The 23,221-nt window shown below is 37.7% G+C and overlaps 1 protein-coding gene and 1 long non-coding RNA gene across 5 annotated transcripts in view; one reads left to right on the top strand and one right to left on the bottom strand.

Annotated features, from left to right (window-relative positions):
* Positions 1–23,221, top strand: part of IDO2 (indoleamine 2,3-dioxygenase 2) — a 73,609-nt gene that overhangs the window by 19,875 nt on the left and 30,513 nt on the right. For 2 of the 4 annotated variants that reach the window (XM_047856282.1, XM_047856281.1), the window contains exons 2-4: positions 8,622–8,717; positions 18,535–18,654; positions 21,320–21,438. In XM_047856282.1, coding sequence (XP_047712238.1) covers positions 8,622–8,717; positions 18,535–18,654; positions 21,320–21,438 — 335 coding nt within the window. Of the gene's footprint in view, positions 1–8,621; positions 8,718–17,570; positions 17,760–18,098; positions 18,212–18,534; positions 18,655–21,319; positions 21,439–23,221 lie in introns of those variants that run through there. The other 2 variants (XM_047856283.1, XM_047856284.1) reach the window with 2 other exon arrangements.
* The window catches only part of LOC125163939 (uncharacterized), a 100,998-nt gene continuing 86,869 nt past the window's right edge, over positions 9,093–23,221 (bottom strand). Inside the window, exon 4 of the long non-coding RNA XR_007151592.1 lies at positions 9,093–9,185. This is a non-coding gene — a long non-coding RNA (uncharacterized LOC125163939). The remainder of the gene's footprint in view (positions 9,186–23,221) is intronic.

Here is a 23,221-nt window from a genome sequence, read left to right as displayed (position 1 = left end):
ATATGTATACCATATACCATATATATACCAATGGTATATATACCATTATATATATATATATAATGGTATATATGTGTGTGTGTGTGTATATATATACATAATGGTATATATGGTACCATTATATATATATAATGGTATATATGGTGTGTGTATATATATATATATATATATATATAATGGTATATATGGTATAATGGTGTGTGTATATATATATATATATACACACAAACATATATATATAATGGTATATGTATATATATACCAATTTTTCTTTATCTATTCATCCATTGATTGACATTTGGGCTCTTTCCATACTTTGGCTATTGTTGATAATGCTTCTACAAACATCGGGGTGCATGTGCCCCTTTGAAACAGCACACTTCTATACTTTGGATAAATACCTGGTAGTACAATTTCTGGGTCATAGGGTAGTTCTATTTTTAATTTTTTGAGGAACCTCTGTACTGTTTTCCAGAGTAACTGCACCAGTTTGCATTCCTACCAACAGTGCAGAAGAATTCCTCCTTCTCCACATCTTGCCAACACCTGTTGTTGCCTGAGTTGTTAATTTTAGCCAGTCTGACTGGTATGAGGTGGTATCTCATTGTGGCTTTAATTTTGTATTTCCCTGATGATGAGTGATGTTGAGCATTTTTTCATGTGTCGGTTTGCCATCTAGATGTCTTCTTTGGAGAAGTGTCTTTTCATGTCTTTTGCCCATTTCTTCACAGGTTTCTTTGTTTGTTTTGGACCTGGACTCTTGTTTTTTGGGAGCTTTTTTATTATTAAAGTTTTTATTTTGCTTTTGTTTCCTTTGCTTCCAGTGACATGATGAGTAAGAAGTTTCTGTGGCCAAGGTGAAAGAAGTTTTGCATGCTTTCTCCTAGAGGATTTTGATGGCTTCTTGTCTTACATTTAGGTCTTTCATCCATTTTGAACTTATTTTTGTGTATGGTGTAAGAAAGTGGTCCAGGTTCATTTTTCTGCATGTCACAGTGCAGTTTTCCCAGCACCATTTTCTAAAGAGACTGTCTTTATTCCATTGGATATTCTTTCGTGCTTTGTCAAAGATTCATTGGTCATACATTTGTGGGTCCATTTCTGGGTTCTCTATTCTGTTCCAAGGATCTGAATGTCTGTTTTTGTGCCAGTACCATACTGTCTTGATGATTCCAGCTTTATAATACATCTTGAAGTCCAGGATTGTGATGCCTCCAGCTTTGGTTTTCTTTGTCAGGATTGTTTTGGCTATTTGGGGTCATTTGTGGTTCCATACAAATTTTAAGATTGTTTATTCTAACTCTGTGAAGAATGCTGGACTTATTTTGATAAGGATTGCACTGAATATGTAGATTGCTTTGAGTAGTATTGACATTTGAACAATATTTGTTCTTCCAATCCAGGAACATGGAATGTTTTTCTATTTTTTTGTCTTTTTCAATTTCTTTCATAAGCTTTCTATAGTTTTCAGTGTATAGATTTTTCACCTCTTTGGTTAGATTTATTCCTAGGTATTGTATGGTTTTTGGTGCAATTGTAAATGGGATTGATTCCTTGATTTCTCTTTCTGTTGCTTCATTATTGATATATAGGAATGCAACTGATTTCTGTGCATTGATCTTATATCCTGCGACTTTGCTGAATTTATGAATCACTTCTAGAAGTTTTTTGGTGGAATCTTTTGAGTTTTCCATATAAAGTATCGTGTCATCTGCAAAGAGTGAAAGTTTGACCTCCTCCTGGCCGATTTGGATGCCTTTTATTCCTTTTGTTGTCTGATTACTGAGGCTAAGATTTCCAATACTATATTGAATAACAGTGGCAAGAGTGGACATCCCTGTCTTGTTCCTGACCTTAGGGGAAAAGCTGTCAGTTTTTCCCCATTGAGGATGATATTATTGTTGGGTCTTTTGTATATGGCTTTTATGATCTTGAAGTATGATCCTTCTATTCCATCTTTCTTGAGGATTTTTATCAAGAAAGGATGCTGTATTTTGTCAAATGCTTTCTGTGCATCTATTGAGAGGATCATATGGTTCTCATCCTTTCTTTTATTGATGTGATGTATCACATTGATTGTTTTGCGGATATTAAACCAGCCCTGCATGCCAGGTATAAATCCCACTTGGTTGTGCTGAACAATTCTTTTAATGTATTGTTGGATCCAGTTGGCTAATATCTTGTTGAGGTTTTTTGCATCCATGTTCATCAGGGAAATTGATATGTAGTTCTCTTTTTTAATGGGGTCTTTGTCTAGTTTTGGAATCCAGGTAATGCTGGCTTCATAGAATGAGTTTGGAAATTTTCCTTCCATTTCTATTTTTTGGAAAAGCTTCAAAAGAATGGATGTTAACTCTGCTTTAAATGTTTGGTAGAATTCCCCTGGACTCTTGTTTTTTGGGAAGTTTTTTATTGTTAATTAGATTTTTTACTGATTATGGGTCTATTCAAATTTTCTATTTCTTCTTGTTTTAGTTTTGGTAGTTTACATATTTCTAGGTATTTGTCCATTTCTTCCAGATTGCCCAATTTGTTGGCATATAATTGCTCATAATGTTTTCTTATTATTGCTTGTATTTCTGCTGTGTTGGTTGTGATCTCTCCTCTTTCATTCTTGATTTTATTTATTTGGGTCCTTTCCTTTTTTCTTTTTGATCAAACTGGCTAGGGGTTTATCAATTTTGTTAATTCTTTCAAAGAACCAGCTACTGGTTTTTTGTGTTTTTGTGTTTTTTGTGTTTTTTGTTTTTTTTGTTTGTTTGTTTTGGTTTCAATAGCATTGATTTTTTGCTCTAATATTTATTATTTCCCATCTTCTGCTGGTTTAGGGTTTTATTTGCTGTTCTTTTTCCAGATCTTTAAGTGTAAGCTTAGGTTGTGTATTTGAGACCTTTCTTTTTTCTGTAGGAAGGCCTGTATTGCTATATACTTCCCTCTTATGACTGTCTTGGCTGCATCCCAGAGATTTTGGGCTGTGGTGTTATCATTTTAATTGGCTTCCATGCACTTTTAAATTTCCTCTTTAACGTTTTGGTTAGCCCATTCATTCTTCAGTAAGATGTTCTTTAGTTTCCAAGTACTTGTTATCTTTCCAAATTTTTTCTTGTGGTTGATTTCAAGTTTCATAGCATTGTGGTCTGAAAATATGCATGGTATTATCTCTATCTTTTTGTACTTGTTGAGGGACAATTTGTGTCCACGTGTGTGATCTATTCTGGAGAATGTTCCATGTGCACTCAAGAAGAATGTGTATTCTGCTGCTTTAGGATGAAATATTATGAATATATCCATTAAGTCCATCTAGTCCAGGGTGTCATTAAAAGGAATTGTTTCCTTGTTGATTTTCTGTTTAGATGGCCTGTCCATTGCTGTAAATGGGGTGTTGAAGTCCCCTACTATTAAGGTATTATTATCAATGAGCTTCTGTGTTCATTATTAATTGATTTATTTATTTGGTTACCTCCACGTTTGGAGCATAAGTGTTTACAATTGTTAAATCTTCTTGGTGGATAGACACATTATGATATAATGCCCTTCTTCATCTCATTACAGTCTTTATTTTAAAGTCTAGATTGTTTTGGGGTGCCTGGGTGGCTCAGTTGGTGAGGCATCCGACTTTGGCTCAGGTCATGATCCCGTAATTTGTGAGTTTGAGCCCTGCCTTGGCCTCTGTGTTGACAGCTCAGAGCCTGGAACCTGCTTCTGATTCTGTGTCTCCCTCTCTTGCTCTGTCCCTCCCCTGTTCATACGCTCTCTCTCTCTCTCAAGAATAAATAAAACATTAAAAAAAAAAAGTAAAGCCTAGATTGTCTGATATAAGTATGACTGCTTTGGCTTCCTTTTAGTGACTATTAGTGTGATAGATGGTTCTCCATCCCCTTACTTTCAATCTGAAGGTATTTTAAGGTGTAAAATGGATCTCTTGTAAACAGCATATAAATGGATCCTCTTTTCTTATCCATTCTGTTACTCTATGTCTTTTGATTAGAACGTTTAGTCCATTGATATTTGGAGTGAGTACTGAAAGATATGAATTTGTTGCCAACATTATGTCTGTAGAGTTGGAGTTTCTGGTGGTATTCTCTGTTCCTTTCTAGTCTTCGTTGTTTTTGGTCTTTTTTGATTTTTTTTTCATCTTTTTTTTCCCTTAGAGAGTGCCCCTTAAAATTTCTAGCATGGTGGGTTTAGTGATCACGAACTCCTTTAATTTTTGTTTGCCTGGAAATCCTTTTATCTCTTCTTATATTTTGAATGACAGCCTTGCTGGATAAAGAATTCTTGGATGCATATTTTTCTGATTCAGCACATTGAAATATCCTGCCACTCCTTTCTGGCCTGCCAAGTTTCTGTGGACAGGTCTGATGCAAACCTGATCTGTCTTCCTTTGTAGGTTAAGGACTTTTTTCCCTTGCTGCTTTCATGATTCTTTCTTTGCCTGAGTATTTTGTGAATTTAACCATGATATGCCTTGTTGATGGTCGGTCTTTGTTGAATTTAATGGGAGTTATCTGTGCTTCCTGGATTTTGATGTCTGTGTCTTTCCCCAGGTTAGGAAAGTTTTCTGCTAGGATTTGCTCACATAAACCTTCTACCCCCTTTTCTCTCTCTTCATCTTCTGGGACCCCTATGATTCTCATGTTATTCCTTTTTAATGAGTCACTGAGTTCTCTAATTCTTGTATAGTTCTCTTTTGCCTTAGTCTCCCTCTTTTTTTCTGCTTCATTATTCTACGTAAGTTTGTCCTCTATATCACTGGTTCACTGCTCTGCTTCATCCATCCTTGCCACCGTGGCATCCATTCAAGATTACATCTGAGTTATAATATTTTTAATTTCATCCTTCCTAGATTTCATGTTTATTATCTCCACAGAAAGGGATTCTATGCATTTTCCAGCCCCAGCTAGTATTATTATTATCATGATTCTAAATTCTGGTTCAGACATCTTGCTTGTATCTGTGTTGATTAAGTCCCTGGCTGTCATTTCTTCCTGTTCTTTCTTTTGGGGTGAATTCCTTCATTTCATCATTTTGAAGGAAGAAAAGGAATTAATAAAATTAAAAAAATTAAAATTAAAAAATGAAAACAACACAAAAAAATCAAATAAAGGATGCTATATCCTGTGTTTTGGTCTGGTTGTTGAAAGAAACTTTGCACAATAGAGAAAAAAAGGGAAAATAGAGAAAAGAAAAAAAGAAAACATTTGAAAATTTAAAAAATGAACACAATAAAATAGAATAAAATGAAATGATGAAAGTAAAATAGAATTTAAAAAATTTACAAAAAATATAGTAGAAGAATATTAAAGAAAATCTTTTTTATAAAACTGGAAAATAAAATATTTTTTTTCTCTTTCTGTATTCACGAATAAAAGAAAAAGAAAAAAAATTAAATAAATGGGTCAGTGAACAGAATGAAATACGATGGAAATTACCTCTAGTTTCCCCTGGAAGTCAAACTATGAAGCACTTTACAGTCCGCAAACTAAGCTGGCAGAGAGACCTGTGGTGTTCCTCCAGAGTGTGGTTGGCCCAGTTGGGCAGGTTTTGCTGTAACAGCTCCATTCTCCACTAGATAGTGCTGCTTAGTTTACTGGGGTTGATGGTTGTGGTGTGTGTAGGCATGTAAGACTGTGTGCAGCAGGGGAGAAAATGGTGTCACCCAGCTACCCAGTCCCTAGTTTCAGACTCTGTGCTCTCCCCATAGGACAATCAAGCACCCCTACTTTTCTCTGTCTTCAGTCCACTCCTTGCTTCTACACTGTCCACAACCAAACCATCAGCTTTCCAGGCAGCACCTCCTTCCCAAATTTTATCTCAGATGGGGCTGTGTGTTTCCAAATCCCTCACTTCTGAAGGCCCTGTAGCTTTGACCCTCTCAGACCCTCTGGAGGAGGGTCTTGCAGAGCAATGGAACATTCATGTGACCATGATGCTGTATATGCCCAGAGACTGTGGCTGGGTGCCAGCCTGCCCCAGAAAATGTTGGCACAATGGTGTAGCAGTAGCATTTCAGGGATTATGGTAAATCACAACACACATCTGGCATCAAGCTTCACCCTTAACATCCTTATTCCAACACCAGTGAATGTGGTTGTTCTCTGGGTCCACTAGGATCTTTGCCTGTGGTGAAGCTGTACAGTCTCTACCAAATGTCCTCCCAAAATGAGAACCATCTCTTCCCATGTGACCCGAGGACCCCTCAGACCTCACTTTCTGCTCCTGGGGATTAGTCCTCCCCAGCAGAGCTCCTCCAGGTATTGAGCTGCAGAGTTTCAGACTCTGTTCTCTCCCTGTTTATAGAGTCTTAATGGAATTTAAACCCTCTCATTTTTCCTTTCTCCCTTTTCTGTTCAGTCCTTTGTGGCTATTTCCTCTTTCTCTCCAGTTGCTTTGGGGAGGAGTGCTTTTACTGTACTATCCCCCCATGTCCATCCTCTCTCTGCAAGCAAAAACAGCTCCCTACCATGTGAGACTTGTCGCTCCCTAAGTTCATCTCTCCATGCTGCGTACCTGTCAGGGTCTTTGGTTTAAGTTGTGCAGATTGTTGTGTTGATCCTCAAATCAAATTTTCTAGGTGTGTAAGATGGTTTGGTGTTAATCTAGCTGCATTTCAGGGACTAGAGAGGCAAAAAAAACTTTCATGCTTCTCCGCCATCTTGGCCCCTCTCAGAAAGTGTCTTTCTTTTACTTTCTAATGATACATTTGACCTTCTGATGATTCCTTTTTTATCTGAAATCTGACGTCTTGAATCCTGTAGGGTGATTCCCTTCTGACTCATTGAACCTCTTGTTGATCTGTATTACTGGATTCAGTTCCTCTGCCTGCCTTGTCAAAATTCGCGTGTGCTGATCTCAGTCTTTTCATTTCACTTTGCAACTTCTCCCAAATAACTTTACACACTTTTGTGGTTTGAAGTAATGTGAAGTTTCTACTGCAATTATGCTTCCTAACTATGTATTTCTGATAATTTTTTCCTGAACTTCAAGCTGTAAATGCGCCTGCCCAATATGTGGCCATATCTTGAAATTCCACAGACATTTTAGGCTGTATATATCAAAAAATAAATTCACTATTTTTGGGCCCTCTCCTTGACATTCCCTTGCATTTTTGTTTCAGTTTGTGTTCCCTTCAATTCATTCAGTTACCTGTTTCATAAACATGTCAATCATTCTTATGACCTCTTCCTTCTTAACCCAGAAACACAACATTCAGTTGTACAGTTCATACACTGAAAATGTAGGCCCAGACCTGACCATAGGGATGGATTCAGGAGTTGGCAAATATTTTTCTGTAAAAAATATTCAGGGGGCGCCTGGGTGGCGCAGTCGGTTAAGCGTCCGACTTCAGCCAGGTCACGATCTCGCGGTCTGTGAGTTCGAGCCCCGCGTCAGGCTCTGTGCTGACAGCTCAGAGCCTGGAGCCTGTTTCCGATTCTGTGTCTCCCTCTCTCTCTGCCCCTCCCCCGTTCATGCTCTGTCTCTCTCTGTCCCAAAAATAAATAAACGTTGAAAAAAAAATTAAAAAAAAATATTCAGGAGTTGTATATAGTAAATACTTTGAGTTTTGCATAGCATATGGTTTTTCTGTTGCAACTACCCGATTCTGCTGCTGTGTGAAAGCGCCATAGACAACATGTAAACACATGAATGTGGCTGTATTCCAATGAAAATTTACTTACAGTAACAGGTACAGTGTGCCATTTCCTGGGATGGAGCTAGGATTGCTGAAATTCAGCCTATGTTCTACTTGGCTAAACCATGGGTCCAACACAGGCAATGTTATTGGACTAGAAGTCATCATGCCTTTAGCCTCCATCTCTAAATTTGATCATCTCATCATTTTAATTTTACTTTCCAAATATTTCTTGAATACATGCCTTTTCTTTTCTAAATTCGTTGCCATTAACTAAATTTAGTCCTCAACTAGTATTTCAAAGCCTTCCTAGTCTGACTTTCAAATCTTATAAACAAATCTTATAAACAAAATTCAAATCAAACCATGCCACCCACAACATGAAAAGAAAGTTCTTATGTACTTTATTGAAAGCACATTTGATATGATTTTCTAGTCTCATCTGCTATCACCTTTTCTGTTGAGCTTTATATTCCAGTAACACTGAATCATCTGTAGTCCCAAGAAGGAGTTATCTCTATTTATCCACTATCTCTTCTTTTTTACTGCCTTCCCATTTTCAAATTGTCACATACCAAAGTCACTTTCAGACTCTAATACTAGCCCCAATTCTCATATTTCTACAAATACTTCCCTTTAATATCCTACAACCACTGACAGAATTAGCAACTCCCTCTTCTTTGCAATTTATTAAACTTATACACATATCAGTAACCGAACATATTGCACTGCATATACACAGATATATCTGACTACACTTTTTTCTGCCTTAGTAGACCATATGCTCCTTAAGCCCAAGGATTGTATTTCAGTCATCTGTGAGTGTACAGTGCTTAGCATAAGTCTCAGCATGGCGTGAATTCTCAATATTTGTTCAACTGAACTGACCTGAATTCTACTTTAAGACTGAAATTTGAAAGAAGCTACTGCCCTGATGCTGCTTCCCAAAGAGGTCAGAAATACTGAGATGTTTATATTTTGAATGCAGAAAGAACTTCCAGATCATTATAGACCTTGGATGGAAATTGCTAACAAACTCCCTCACTTGATTGAGAGTCACCAGCTTCAAGCTCAAGTGGACAAGGTATATCTTTTTTTCATTATTCTCCTTAAGTTCTTCTCACCTTCCTATTTTCATCCCCGTACCACTTTTTTTTCTCAGCACTGTGAAAGTGGGTCAAGGACCCAACGACACCAAATGTTGCCCCTGAGATTACCAAAAAGGGTATCTCACATTTCCTAAAGAGTGGAATGACTACTTCTTCATATGACACATGTATTTCCGTAAAATTTCCAGAGTCTGCACAAAACAATTTCTGGAACATATTAAGCCCTCAACAAATATTTGCCTAAAAAAGGAAGGCAGTCTGGTTAGGAATTGTAGGCAAGTTGATGGATAAGGTCTACCTTGAGAAGGATGAGCATAGAAATTCTCAGTGTCCTCATTGCATGTCACATGGTCAGGTTTCTTCTGCCTTAATTTTACCATCCGGGTCTTAGAGAGTATTGGACTCAAGATAATTGCTGAGTTTTAAAGTCAGGGTTGGTAGCTCTGCAAAAATAATTGATAAAAGAAGCAATATTTTCCAAGAGTGAATAAGAGACAGTGAAATTTCTTGGTCCTGGAAGTACTGACATTACCACACAGTAATAATAATAAGATATAATTGGTAGAATATAGACTTTGATTTGGAAAGACCTGAGTTTGAATCTTGGTTTTTATCACTTAGTAGCTATCTAACTTGTAAACAGATTACTCCACCCAAGTAACTCTGCTTCCTTATTTATAGAAGAGGAGTAATTCTGGTGTCATAGAGTTGTGGAAACTACATGGCTTTGAATAACCCTCTGTATTCCTTGCTACTTCATAGTGCTTAATATATATTTATATTTCCATCTAGTCTCCTCTCCATCAGCTTTAATCCCACCTATATGGAATACCATGTGGTTTCAGAGATACAAGAAAGGTTTTTCATTCTCTCAAACTCTCCATAACTGACTTAAACATATTTAGTATCTATAAATACTAATGCATTTAAATATACTTCCTAGATATCTGCTAAGTTCAGGCACAAGATTAGAAATCCTGGAAAAGATTCAAGAGACTGTCTTCAACATTTATGAAGATGGAAAATTAAACCTAAGAATGTATTTTCCTGCTGCATAAAGTCTTATCAATATGACAAAGAAATACAAGAAGAAGAAGAAAAAAAAATAATAAAATATCTTTAAATGCAGGAAAACAAGAGAAAGTACCAAAGGTGGATAAAACTTAAAAAACTGTATCACATCAAGCAAATTACATCAGAGTCTGTGGTATGCATGCCAAGCATTCAACCAAAGTAAATTAAGCCTCTGTAGCCTCCCTCTCCCATGTCAGAGTAACAGGACATAGAAACAAGGTGGAGTCTGGGATAGTCTGTAGAAGGACAGATTAAGATTCAATTTGTGATCTACACAATTCTCTGCACCAGGCTTTCCTCAGGTTCTGTTTGATTAAACTGTCATGAGTGAAATGAAGGACTCATTGAATTGGTGCTCTTCATATGTTAAATATCAATGAGAAAAAGCTAGGAGTGTCCAGCTAACTTCTGGCCACTGAATACATGGGAGATGGGGAAACAGCTTAGTACAGCAGTGAAAATAATCCCCAGACACTTCTACTGGGTTGAATAGTGTTTCACCAGAAATAGTGTCCATTTGGAAACTGTGATTGTAACCTTATTTGGAAATAAGGTCTTTGCAGATAAAATCAAGGTAAATGAGGTCATACTGTATTAGGGTGCACGCTAATCCAATATGATTGGTGTATTTATAAGAAGAAAGAAATATGGCCAGAGACCTACGAACAATTGGGGAAGAACGCCATATGAAGATAGAGGCAGAGATAGAAATAATGTATGTATAAGCCAAAGTGTCAACAGTGGCTGGTAATCACCAGAAACTGAGAAAGGAACATGGAACAGATTGTCCCTCAGAAATTCCAGAGGAACCAACCTTACAAACACCTTAATTTGAGACTTCTTTTGTCCAGAATTGTGAGTTCTATAGTTTTAAGCTTCTGAGTTTGTGTTCATTAGTTGAGGCAGCCCTAGGAAACTATTACAACACTCTTGGCCAGTCTCTACATTTCTAATTACTTAAAAAAACATCTAACTACATGAAACCACTTTTAAGACTTCACTGGGGCACTTGGCTGATCAGTTGGTAAAGCATGAACCTCTTGATCTTGGTGTTGTAGGTTTGAGTCCCACACTGGGTGTAGGGATTACTTTTAAATAAAAAAAAAAAAAAAGATTTTTAAAAAAGGACTTCACCAGCTCAGGCTCATACTGAATCAATTGGAAATCAGTCATAAAAAGTAAACATTATGGTTTCCAGGGCCATATATGGAGCTACAGACTAAAAACATTTTCTCTTGAGACCTTTACTTTGCACAGGCAACACAATAATTGAATTTACAGTTTTGATCTTAAAGTACCTCAAGGCCAACCACCTTGCTCTTAGAAAGCCCCAATATATCTATCTATGTTTAGGTACAAAACAAACAAACTTGTTTTTGGTTTAGATGCATCCATCTTCTTCCGGAAAGCGCCCCCTTTCTCCACTCCACTGCTACAAAACATTACAGGCAACAGACTTACTCACAGGAAGCTACACAAGAGGAATCTCAGTAGGATTCTGTAAACATGATAAGGGAAGCTATATTAGCTATTATTTCTGGTAAAACTGACCACCATTCCTGAACATGAATAGATAATATCAAATTACCATGTGATATAAAGAGAAGGGGTAAGTCAAAAAGCAGTAAGAAGGTTCAGAACAAATGGCTGTGATGAAATCAATGTTTTTAAACATATTAAAGCAGCAGAATACCCATTCTTTTTGAAAGCACATGGAACATTTAGAGAATGGATAATTTACTGGGGCACAAATCACTGCTCAACTACAAAAAGATTGAAATCATACCATGAATATTTTATAACAACAATGCCATGAAGCTTGAAGTTAACCACATGAAAAATTATGGAAAGACCACAAATACATGAAAGTTAAAGAACATCCTACTAAAGAATGAGTGGGTTGACCAGGAAATTAAAAATGAAAGTAAGAAGCATATGGAAGCAAATGAAAATGAAAACATGACAGTTCAAAACCTTTGGGATGCAGAAAAGGGAGTCCTAATAAGGAAGCATATTGCAATACAGGCCTATCTACAGAAGAAATAAAAGTCTCAAATATACAAGCTAGAAGAGGAACAATAAATAAAGTCTAAAGCCCATGAAAGAAGGGACATGATAAAGATTAGAGGAGAAATAAGTGATAGAGAAACAAACAAACAAACAAACAAACAAAAACAGCAGAACAGATCAGTAAAACCAAGAGCTGGTTCTTCAAGAGAATTAATAAAATTGATAAACCCTTAGCCAGACTTAACAAAAAGAAAGGAGAAAGGACCCAGAAAATAAAATCGCAAATGAAAAGGGAGAGATCACAATCAATACCACAGAAATACAAACAATTATAATAAAGCCTTATGAAAAATTATATGCCTTCAAACTGGGCAATTTGGAGAAAAATGGACAAATTCCTAGAAACATACAAACTACCAAAACTGAAACAGGAAAAACTAGAAAATTTGAACAAATCCATAACCAGCAAAGAATTTGCATCAGTAATCAAAAATCTCCCAACAAACAAAAGTCTTCTCAAACTGTTCCAAAAACTAGAAATGAGAGGAAAACTTCCAAAGTCGTTTTACAAGGTCATCATTATCTTGATTCCAAAACCAGACAAAGACCCCACTAAAAAGGAGAATTACAGGCCAATATTCCTGATGAACCTGGATGTAAAATTTCTCAACAAGATGCTAGCAAATCAAATTCAACAGTATGAAAAGAATTATTCACCATTATCAAGTGAGATTTATTTCTAGACTGAAGGGTTGGTCAATATTCACAAATCAATCAATGTTATACACCACAGTAATAAAAGAAAGGGCAAGAACCATATGATCCTATCAACAGATCCAGAAAAATCATTTGACAAAATATAGCATCCATTCTTGATAAAAACCTTCAACAAAGTAGGGATAGATGGAACATGCCTCAACATCATAAAGGGCATATATGAAAGATCCACAGCTAATATCATCCTCAATGGTGAAAAACTGAGAACCATTTCTCTATGGTCAGGAATAAGACAAGGATATCTATCTACTCTCACCATTACTATTTAATATGGTACTGAAAGTCTTAGCCTCAGCAATCAGACAACAAAAAGAACTAAAAGGCATCCAATTGGCAAGGGAGACGTTAAACTTCTTCTCTATTTGCAGAGAACATTATATTCTATGTAGGAAACCCAAAAGTTATAAAATTGTTAGAACTAATACATGAATTCAGTAAAGTCACAGGATATAAAGTCAACATATAGAAATCTGTTGCATTTCTATACACCAGTAATGAAGCAGCAGAAAAAGAAATAAAGGAATTGATCCCATTTGCAATTGCACCCAAAACAATAAGATACATATGAATAAACCTAACCAAAGAGGTAAATGATCTGTACTCTGAAAACTATAGAACACTTATGAAAGAAACTGAAAAAGACACAAGAAATGGAAAAAACATTCCATACTCATGAATTGGAAGAATAAACATTGTTAAAATGCCCATACTACCCAAAGCAATGTATACATTCAATGCAATCCCTATCAAAATACCACCAGCATTTTTCACAGAGCTGGAACAAACGATTCTAAAATTTGTATGGAACCACAAAAGACCCCAAATAGCCAAAGCAATCCTGAGAAAGAACAGCAAAACTGGGGGCATCACGACTCCAGACTTCAAGCTTTAATGCAAAACTTGTCCTCAAGACATTTGTCCTCAAGACAATATGGTACTGGCACAAAAACAGACACATAGATCAGTGGAACAGAATAGGAAACCCAGAAATGGACCCCCAACTATATGGTCAATTCATCTTTGACAAAGCAGGAAAGAATATCCAATGGAAAAAAAGACAGCCTCTTCAACAAATGGTTTTGGGAAAACTGGATGACAACATGCAGAAGAAAGAAACTGGACCACTTTCTTACCCAAAACACAAAAATAAATTCGCCATGGATGAAAGACCTAATGTGAGACAGGAAACCATCAACATTCTACAGGAGAACATAGGCAGAAACCTTTCTGACCTAGGCCATAGCAACTTCTTATGAGACATGTTGCTAGAGGCAAGGGAAACAAGCAAAGATGAACTATTAGGACCTCATCTTGATAAAAAGCTTCTGCATAGTGAAGGAAACAACCAACAAAACTGAAAGGCAGTCTACAGAATGGGAGAATATATTTGCAAATGACATATCAGATAAAGGGTTAGTACCCAAAATCTATAAAATATTTACCAAAGTCAACACCCCGAGAAACAAATAATCCAGTTAAGAAATGGGAAGAATACATGAATAGACATTTTTCCAAAGACATCCAGATGGCTAACAGACACATGAAAAGATGCTCAATATCACTCATCATCAGGGAAATACAAATCACAACCACAATGAGATACCACCTCACTCCTGTCAGAATGGCTAAAATTAACATAAGAAACAACAGGATAAGGCTAGGATAAGGAGAAAGGGGAACCTCTTACACTTTTCTCCTCTGGAGAACAGTATGGAGGTTCTACAAAAAGTTAAAGAAAAGAACTACCGTACAATCCAGCAATTGCACTACTAAGTATTTACCCAAAGGATACAAAAATACAGATTCAAAGGGGTGCACATGCCCTGATATTTATAGCAGCATTATCAACAATAGCCAAACTATGGAGAGAACCCAAATGTTCATAGAGTGATTGAATGGATAAATAAATTGTGGTACACATATATAATGAATATACATGATATGTAATGAATATTCATATATAATATGAATATTACTCACTGATTCATCTATATGAATATTACTCAGCCATCAAAAAGGAAAATCTTGCCATTTAAAATGATGTGAATGGAGCTAGAGTATATTATGCTAAGCAAAATATGTCAGTGTGAGAAAGACAAATACCATATGATTTCACTCATATGTGGAATTTAAGAAACAAAACAAATGAACATATGGGAGGGTAAAAAAAAAAAAAGAAAAAGAAAGAAGAAAGGGGGAAACTAACCATAAGGGACTCTTAAAGATAGAAAAGAAACAGGGTTGATGGAGGGAGGTGGATGGGAGATGGGCTAGACACGTGATGGGTATTAAGGAGGCTACCTGTTGTGATGAACACTGTGTGTTGTATGTAAGTGATGGGTCACCGAATTCTACACCTGAAACCAATATTGCACTGAATCCTAACTAACTAGAATTTGAATAAAAATTTGAAAAAAAAAAAAAAAAGACTCAGGAGAGAAAAAAATGAGCATTTAAGAAACATTGACAAATAATGAAATTAATGAAATGTATGGTCAACTTTTGTATGGTTAATCTTAATAAGCACTGCTATGTGGCTGTGAAATAAGAAGGAATTTCTAAAATAATGTGTGCCTGCATGTATGTGTATGAATGTAGTCTTGTGGCCAAAGTGCATTAACATGATGATGGAGCTAAAATTCCATATTTATTTTTAACAAGAAGTTTAAAAAATTTGGAAGTTGTAAATATAAAATAATGTTTAGTTTGTTATGCCATGTAAAAAGTAAATGAATAAATATATGTATATTTAACAGCAAGGTGAGAAAATTTGCCTTGTCGGTCATCATGACATATAAAACTACAAAATTTGAGACCAGATGATATAGGGCAGCAGTAACAACGAGCACCCAAAACTTTAATACAGAACTGACATACAGACCCACACATATGTGAAATGTTACTATATCACAGAGGAAATGATAGATTAGAAGGGAACATAATGGTGCTAGAATGACCGATTATCGATACATATGGCAGCACAGAGCAAAAGAATACATTGATTGGATTGGCTCCTTGTGTCATAAACAAAAATATATTCATTCCAGATGGATTAAGAATTTAAATGTAAAAGACAAAAATTAAATGTTTTAGAAGAGAATTGAAGAGAATATGTACTTGGACTAAGGAAGATTTCCTAATGACTAAGATGGGGATGTTTTTATGATAGACTTCATTTCACTAAAATAGAGCCTCTTTTCCTCAAAATAGACTATAAAGAAAATGAAAAGCCAAGGCACAAACTGAAAAATGCTATCATGTATATAACTGAGGAAAAGATTTGTATCCTGTATATATAAAGTCCTGGAAATAAAACAGAAAGAGAAACAACCACATTAAAAAAAAAAAATGTGGTATAAACAGGAACATTTTACAAACTAGCAAACATACATGACCAAGTGACGTTGGAAGATGGTAACCTGTATTAATAATCAGGAAAAGAAAATTAAAAGTGTAATGGGATTGGATTTTACAACTTTCGTATTTACTTTCCATCTCACAATAAAACACAAATATGAAATGAAGTTGATTTCTTTAAACTGAAGAAAACATTAAGTTTATGACTCACTCTCTCCCTAACTATTTTATCTGGGTTTTTTTTTTTTTTTTGTAGAAAAAAATTTCCATTACAAAGGGTATTTGTTGTTTCTGTTTACTTTTTCTAAATCATTTTGATGTTTAAAAAAAAATGTGTGGGTTTGCTTGGAAAGAGGAACCCAGGGACTCTGGGATGTGCAGGAAATTTCCAAAAAAACCCCCTCTAACCAAAAGCCACATTCTCAACTTGGACCCTGTTCCTTTACCTTGGCTGCACTCTAGGTAACCAATAGGGACTTATGGCTATAGAGCATTTGAAATGTGGTTAAGACAAATTGCGATGTAAGCTACTCACTGGATTCTGAAGACTTCCCCTAAAAAAGAGACTGCGAATCATCTCAATATTTTTATACTGATTATGTGTTAATAATATTATGCATATATTGATCTAGAAAAAAATATGTTACTAAAACAAATTTCATGTTTCTTTTACTAATTTTTTTAAATGTCTCTTGTTAGGGTGGCTGGTGGCACCAGCGACCAAGAATTGCACGAAGAGTAGAACAACTAGCAGGACAGAGTTTATTCATTCTCCAAGAGAGGAGAGGGGCCAGATATCAAGAGAAACGGTGGCCCGAGTTTGTATTAGGCTGGGCCTCTTAAAGGGTTTTAAGGTTGTGAGAGGTTTGCAGCCACACCTATGGTGGGGCGGGACTGGGAGGTGACAAGTTTCTCAGGCTCTGCTGGGATGTGGGTTATGGTCCCAGGCTAGAGAAGGTTAAGTTTTATAGTTGTGGTCTATTTTCTGAGAATGAAGTGCACCACGACCTGAAAGAGAAAGAGGCTCAAACACGGACATCTGCAGGGTTTCTCGATAAGCTTGCCTAAGGAGGGGCCTTTAAGTAGAACCTTTTTTGCCCTTCTTGCTGGAAATTTTTTAATTACATGTGTGGTTTCCATGTTTCTAGCAGGCAGTGCTGACTTGGGAGAACAGGGCAATTGTCGGCAGAACTGAAGTAGCATCCGGGCTCAGTCCCTGCCGGCTCTGTGACCCTGACCCTACCCTTTTTGACTTAGTTGTGTCCTGTGGAATTGGGGAGCAAGACAGAACAACATCCGGCATGGGAAGTTTTTAGCAGCGTGCCTTGGAAACGCTTTCCTAAGCACCTTACAACAAGTGCTTAATAACTATGGTCATAATTCTCAAGCCGGTTCCTGTTGGAATGCAACATCTCAGCAGTCACTCCCCCACCTCATACACGCACACGCAAACGCACGCGAGCCTAGAGCACATTGCATTTGCGATTCAGAGCCAACTTTTAGGAGGAAGGAACACGCAGCTGCGCGGGGCGAACAGACATGGGAAGGCTGCCCCTTGGCGGAGAGCGGAGGAAGGATTCCGTGGCGGAGGCTCTAGAGCAAGCTGCGGAGAGCCTGGGCGGGAGGGGCAGCGGGTCTGAGGCCGCAGAAGCGGTGCCTGGCGCTTAAAGGGATACACAAGACGTCCACCGCTGCCTCTTGGGGCACTTAAAGACCCACAGAAGGACCCCTGGAAAGATCTGGATCAGGCTGTGTCTACAGCTGGGGAAGAGATAGGGGGACCAAGGAAAAAGGCCGAGGTGAGGAGGGGGTGTGCCAGGAAGGTGGAACTCACTGTTTCAGTCAACCAAGACAGGCAAGGGTGTTCCAGACAAAAGTGAAAAACTGTTTTGTTGGGGCAGAGCTGTCAACAATTGACTTCTGTACGGGTGTGGTTTTCATGAAGACAACACCTGTAAATCCCCTGGTGATACGTATCAGAGAAAAGGGCATGGAGAGGTGAAAACACCCAGCCACGGTCACTGGAAGGTTTTATACAGGACTGAACAACTCTTTGGCCCAGCTCAGCCAACACCCCCTAGGGATTTGGTCAAACTCCTAATTGCACTGTTTCTCCTTTTACTTCGGAATTAAACAGAGAAAGTAACACTCACAGTGCAGGCTTGTTACCAGGGTTAAATGATACCAAGGAAGCAGAGGTGCCTTGATACGTAGGACTGTAAAAGTTGCCACGATAGACTCCATGAAATAGGTGATCTCAGTCTTGTAAATCAATTATTCTAGAACACTACACACTTTGTCAGTTCAGTGAAGGTGACTAGCGTCTGGGTGCAACCATGGGCGCAATTTAGGAGTTTGGATGGAGTGGTTAGGTAGTTCCTGAGCAAGGTCCCCTGAAATGCCTCAGATACTGCAGTGTCCTAAGATTGGGGGAAATGGGGTGTGCATGGAGGCTCTTAGTTCCTTCACTAAAATATAACCTGCTCCTTATACACATAGAACCCTTCACGTCAAAGAACCCCTGTGCTCGTCCTCACCGTGCAACTGATAATCTCTGGATATTCTCTTGAACAGATGCCCCTCCTGACCTGCCAGTTCCTCCAGAGTTACCGGGAACAGCGCCTGGCCCACTTGGTTCTGAGCTTTATTACCATGGGATATGTCTGGCAGAAAGGAGAGACGCAGCCCAAAGAGGTAAGAGGACAAAACACATGCCTGTCTTGTCATCTGGCAAGCCTGCTGCTCCTGAAGTACACTCACTGCTTGGCCACACTGTTTTCCTGGAAAATAGGTCCTTTCTTGTTCTTTTCTTTGGCTGTCAGTTGAAGGAAGGACAAATGGCCCACTTACATGAGAGAAATTTTTTCCCTAAGAAGCTAATTTTCTTTAGAAGTTGTAGCCATTCATTAGCTTTCACATCTTTTTTTTTTTTTCTGGCAAGAATGTTTAACAAGTTGCATATGAAGGCAAGAACTGAGATCTCATTAAAAAAAGAAACGTAATAATAGCTTACACTTGCAGCATTCTGTATTCCTATGCACATATATTATCTCCTGATTTTCTCAATCCCATAAAGTAAACAGAACTCCACTGTGTCCATTTTATAGACAGCTGAGGACTACAGAAGACAAAAATCCTTCTCCAGAGTCAGATAGAAAGTTAGTGTAAAATGCAAGGCCATGCTTAGACCTTCTGATTCACTAATGTAACCTTCCTTCCCTAAAAGGTACCCATTGACATTAACAAGATTAATTTTAAATTTTTAATACTCTGCTCTTTCTACTGATTATTGATCTCTTAATAATTCATTTAAATCTCTTCTAAATCTTTACTTAACCTTTTATAGTTTCAGCCTGAACCTGGAGGGTGCCCATGTGGCTCAGTCAGTCGAGCATCTGACTCTTGGTTTCAGCTCAGGTCATGATCTCGTAGTTCATGAGTTCGAGCCCTGCATCGGGCTCTCTGCTGTCTACACAGAGCCTGCTTCAGATCCTCTCTCTCTCTCTGCCCCTCCCCTGCATCTCTCTCTCTCTCTCTCTCTCTCTCTCTCTGTTCCTCTCTCAAAAATAAATAAATAAACATTAAAAAAAACCAAAAAACAAAAAACCTAAACCTGGAGACATGAAATGTCTGAGTTCCATTAACACCAGTAAAAAAGCACCACTCCCTTTCATTTTGTTTAAGTGTCCCTTTTCCAGGAATCAGAGTTACTTGTTCCAGTACTCCGTGGTTCACTGAGCAGCCCAGGCCTATTTTGTTTGCTTGGTGAAGGCTGCCTGTTTTCTTTCAAGTAAACAGAGGAAACCCCCCTGTGACAAAAAGAAGGGAACATGAGAAAGGAGGGAAGAAGATATAGATGTGCTTCAGAGTTCTTAAATGTCAGTACATCTCATTTAAAAAAAAAAATGTACGTCTGATATAAAAACTTTGAAATCGGGGCGCCTGGGTGGCGCAGTCGGTTAAGCGTCCGACTTCAGCCAGGTCACGATCTCGCGGTCCGGGAGTTCGAGCCCCGCGTCAAGCTCTGGGCTGATGGCTCAGAGCCTGGAGCCTGTTTCGGATTCTGTGTCTCCCTCTCTCTCTGCCCCTCCCCCGTTCATGCTCTGTCTCTCTCTGTCCCAAAAATAAATAAACGTTGAAAAAAAAAAAAAAAACAACTTTGAAATCTAGGCACACTACAAAATGTCCCGCTGGGCCTCCCTCCCCCTTGTGTTCTCCAAACCGTAATCCCAGATATGGGGAAGGGGTAGAGAAAGGGTGACAGGGGAGGAAGCCTTCAGTTTCGTGGAGTGTCCATCTACTTCCAGGTTACCAGGGATTCCCCTGTCCATGGCCTGGGATCATCTCCAACTTTCTCTACATCTCCTCTTCTAACTCTTTACCTAAATAGACACCTCACTTTTGCATTGCTCTCCTCAACCCCTGACTCAGGGAAACTAAACTTAAGTCTGAATTTTAAAACTCTATAGTTCTTTTTGTTTCTTACCTGAAAAACAGTTCTGTCCCAAGTCTAAAAATCTAAGGAAAGCAAAAGCAGAAGCAAGACTTCTTTAATAGATACTTTTATCCTAGGGGGAAATAAAAATGCAAGTGGGAGATAGGGAGCATAAGAATGTTATTTTGGATCAAAACCAATTTAACTTTGTCTACAGATAGAGAACCCCCGCCCCCCCATCTCCCACGGATCTGAGTAGTTTTTCTGGACTTGTGGGCAGATATGTCTCTTTGGAATGTTCCTCAGATAACTTAGGAGTTAAATAGGGACCGTCTTGAAGTTGTTATTGGGTTTGGCTTATGAAGTGATGAACAGAGTTGGCTGCCACACAGGATGAAGTGTTCTGTCCTCCCCATTCCTGTTCCTGATTGAAACATAAACACACACGTATATGTGTGTATACATACACATGTATGTATATATGTAGTTTTATACAAACAAATACACACATACATATTTATGTAGACATCTCTGTCAATAGATAAGTAGATATATAAAGAGTTAGAGATATTTTTCCCACTGCTCATCAACTCAGCCCCCAGTTTATGTTTAAACATTGGTGATGCCCTTCTTTGCAGAGTCAGTTTTCAGAGATTATTTTATATGCTATGTATATGTATGTGTTCCAGTTTTGTAACTTTCATTTATTTTTCAGATTGTACTCATACACATTATATCCACTAGAATGTTACGGGAAAAAAATATGAGAGTGAGGTGTGTGTATATGGGTTACTCAGATAATTCCAATTTTATGCCCAGGTCATTTCTCTACCACAGGATTACTGGAGTAAAGGGCAATCATGATTACTTCCCTTGCTGCATTCTTTCTGGTGTATGCTAATTTCCTGTATTTATATCTAAAAGGTTCTGCCAAGAAATCTTGCCCTTCCCTTTGTTGAAGTCTCCAGGAACTTGGGCATCCCTCCTATCCTGGTCCATGCAGACTTGGTGCTGACAAACTGGACCACTAGGGATCCTGAAAGGTAAGACAGGGAGTGAGTGCTTTGGATGTGAATTGATGGAAACTTCCTCTCCTTACAGTAAAGGCCTGGCGTTTTCAGCTATGTGTGATTCTAGATGTTCATATTTAGTGTCTGCTTTATGGTTCCAAAGACTTGTGTTCACGTTCAAAATTTACACGTCCCGGAAGTTTCTTCTCAATCCACTCTGAATACATTGGAGCAGGCTACTTTTTCTTGTTTTCTTCCACATCCACTCTGAATTTAACTTGACCTTCAAGCTCCTGCATAATTAGGCTTCATTCATTCTCTCTCATCAAATTTCCATTCCACAACATGCCTTCCATTCATGTCAAATTAGGGCCAGTGACTTCAATAAGTCATCCTGATATAATGATCATAAATGATTGTGATTATGATTATGATTATGATTATGATTATAGGTGAATTAAGAGTAGGGCTCTAGAAAGTTAGATTGAGAATTTGATTAATAATGCTATCTCTTCTACCTAGCTGGCATCAATCCTTGGAAAGTTGGGCTGGGAATGTAGATAAGTATTGGTCTAAAGAAAAAATAGTGTGAGTTTTTAACAAACAATAATTAATCAGAATGGGTGGAAAAGGTAAATTGTTAAATTTCCCTTTGAACTTTATTATCACAACCAAATTTATTTCAGGCTGTAGGTACAAGAAATAGTACTTTTGTAACTTAATAAAATAACTAAAGGGACATTTAGGTTAGATGTGAGGAAGAACTTCCTCAGCTTGAGGGTTGTAGGTACCACAAGAATGCCAGAGGAGATGATGGGAATCTGTTCTAGATGATTAAACATTTAATATAACATTATAGATTTTGGGACTAATTTATGTGCTTCTTGGAAGAAAGGAGGCCATCTCATCTTTCTAAGGAAGCCTGAGGCCTGGGAGGATACATTTTCCATAATTATTAATTGTTATCTTTGACCAGTTCTTTCATAACAAAATTAGTGACCAGTATTCTCATGAAAAGCTGCTGAACCTGACTCAGAGTTTTGACAGAAAGAAATAATAAATATATGTGCAGAAATAATTCTGGTCAAGGCATTGAGTGTTGAGTCAGCTGGATTTCTGGTTTGAAGAGAAAGAGAGAAACAGGAAAGGTTGAAGGGGAAAAAAATGTCTGGACTGGAATGGTTAAGTCAAAAATACAACAACAAGGGGCTAGTTGCCTAGTGAGTGAGTGAGAAGGGCTGCATCCCAGAGAGGCAGACACAGTCTGGGGCTCAGTAGTTAGCTTTCTTGGTGATTAAGTTTGGAGTCTTTTAATATGCCTTCCATAGAGCTAAGTGCTATAGAGAAATGGAAGACATGGAAACAAAGGGCACCAACATGGTTAAAGAACAAGACAAATGTCAAAGAGGGACATAAGCAATAGCCCTTAAGCATTTCAAAGCAATTATAGCAATGCAGGCTTTAAAAATCAGGAAACAGCTTGGTGAGGAAGTGAAACTTGATCTGATGATAAAGGTAAGTAAGAGTATAATAGTTATAACAGAAATATGGGTTTGTGGCAATGACAAATATATAAAAAGAATAAGATAATTTATCATGGTGGCCACAGGCTAAATATTCTTGGGCTCCTGTGTGAGTGGAGATTTAGCTTACTCCTTGTCACACAGTGACTTTCAGGGAAGGAAAATTTTTCCTTTCTTCCCTTCTAGGTTCTTTGCCTGGTCTGATAATTACTTTGACATAAGACAGATCAACAGAAGAAAAATGAAATTAATTATTTTACCTATGAGAGCCCATAAAATATGAGACTCAGACA

The sequence above is a fragment of the Prionailurus viverrinus genome, chromosome B1 (genome assembly GCF_022837055.1).
Source record: "Prionailurus viverrinus isolate Anna chromosome B1, UM_Priviv_1.0, whole genome shotgun sequence".
Classification (NCBI taxonomy): domain Eukaryota; kingdom Metazoa; phylum Chordata; class Mammalia; order Carnivora; family Felidae; genus Prionailurus; species Prionailurus viverrinus.
Note: the sequence above shows the minus strand (reverse complement) of the source record. Positions and strands in the feature narration are given on the sequence as shown.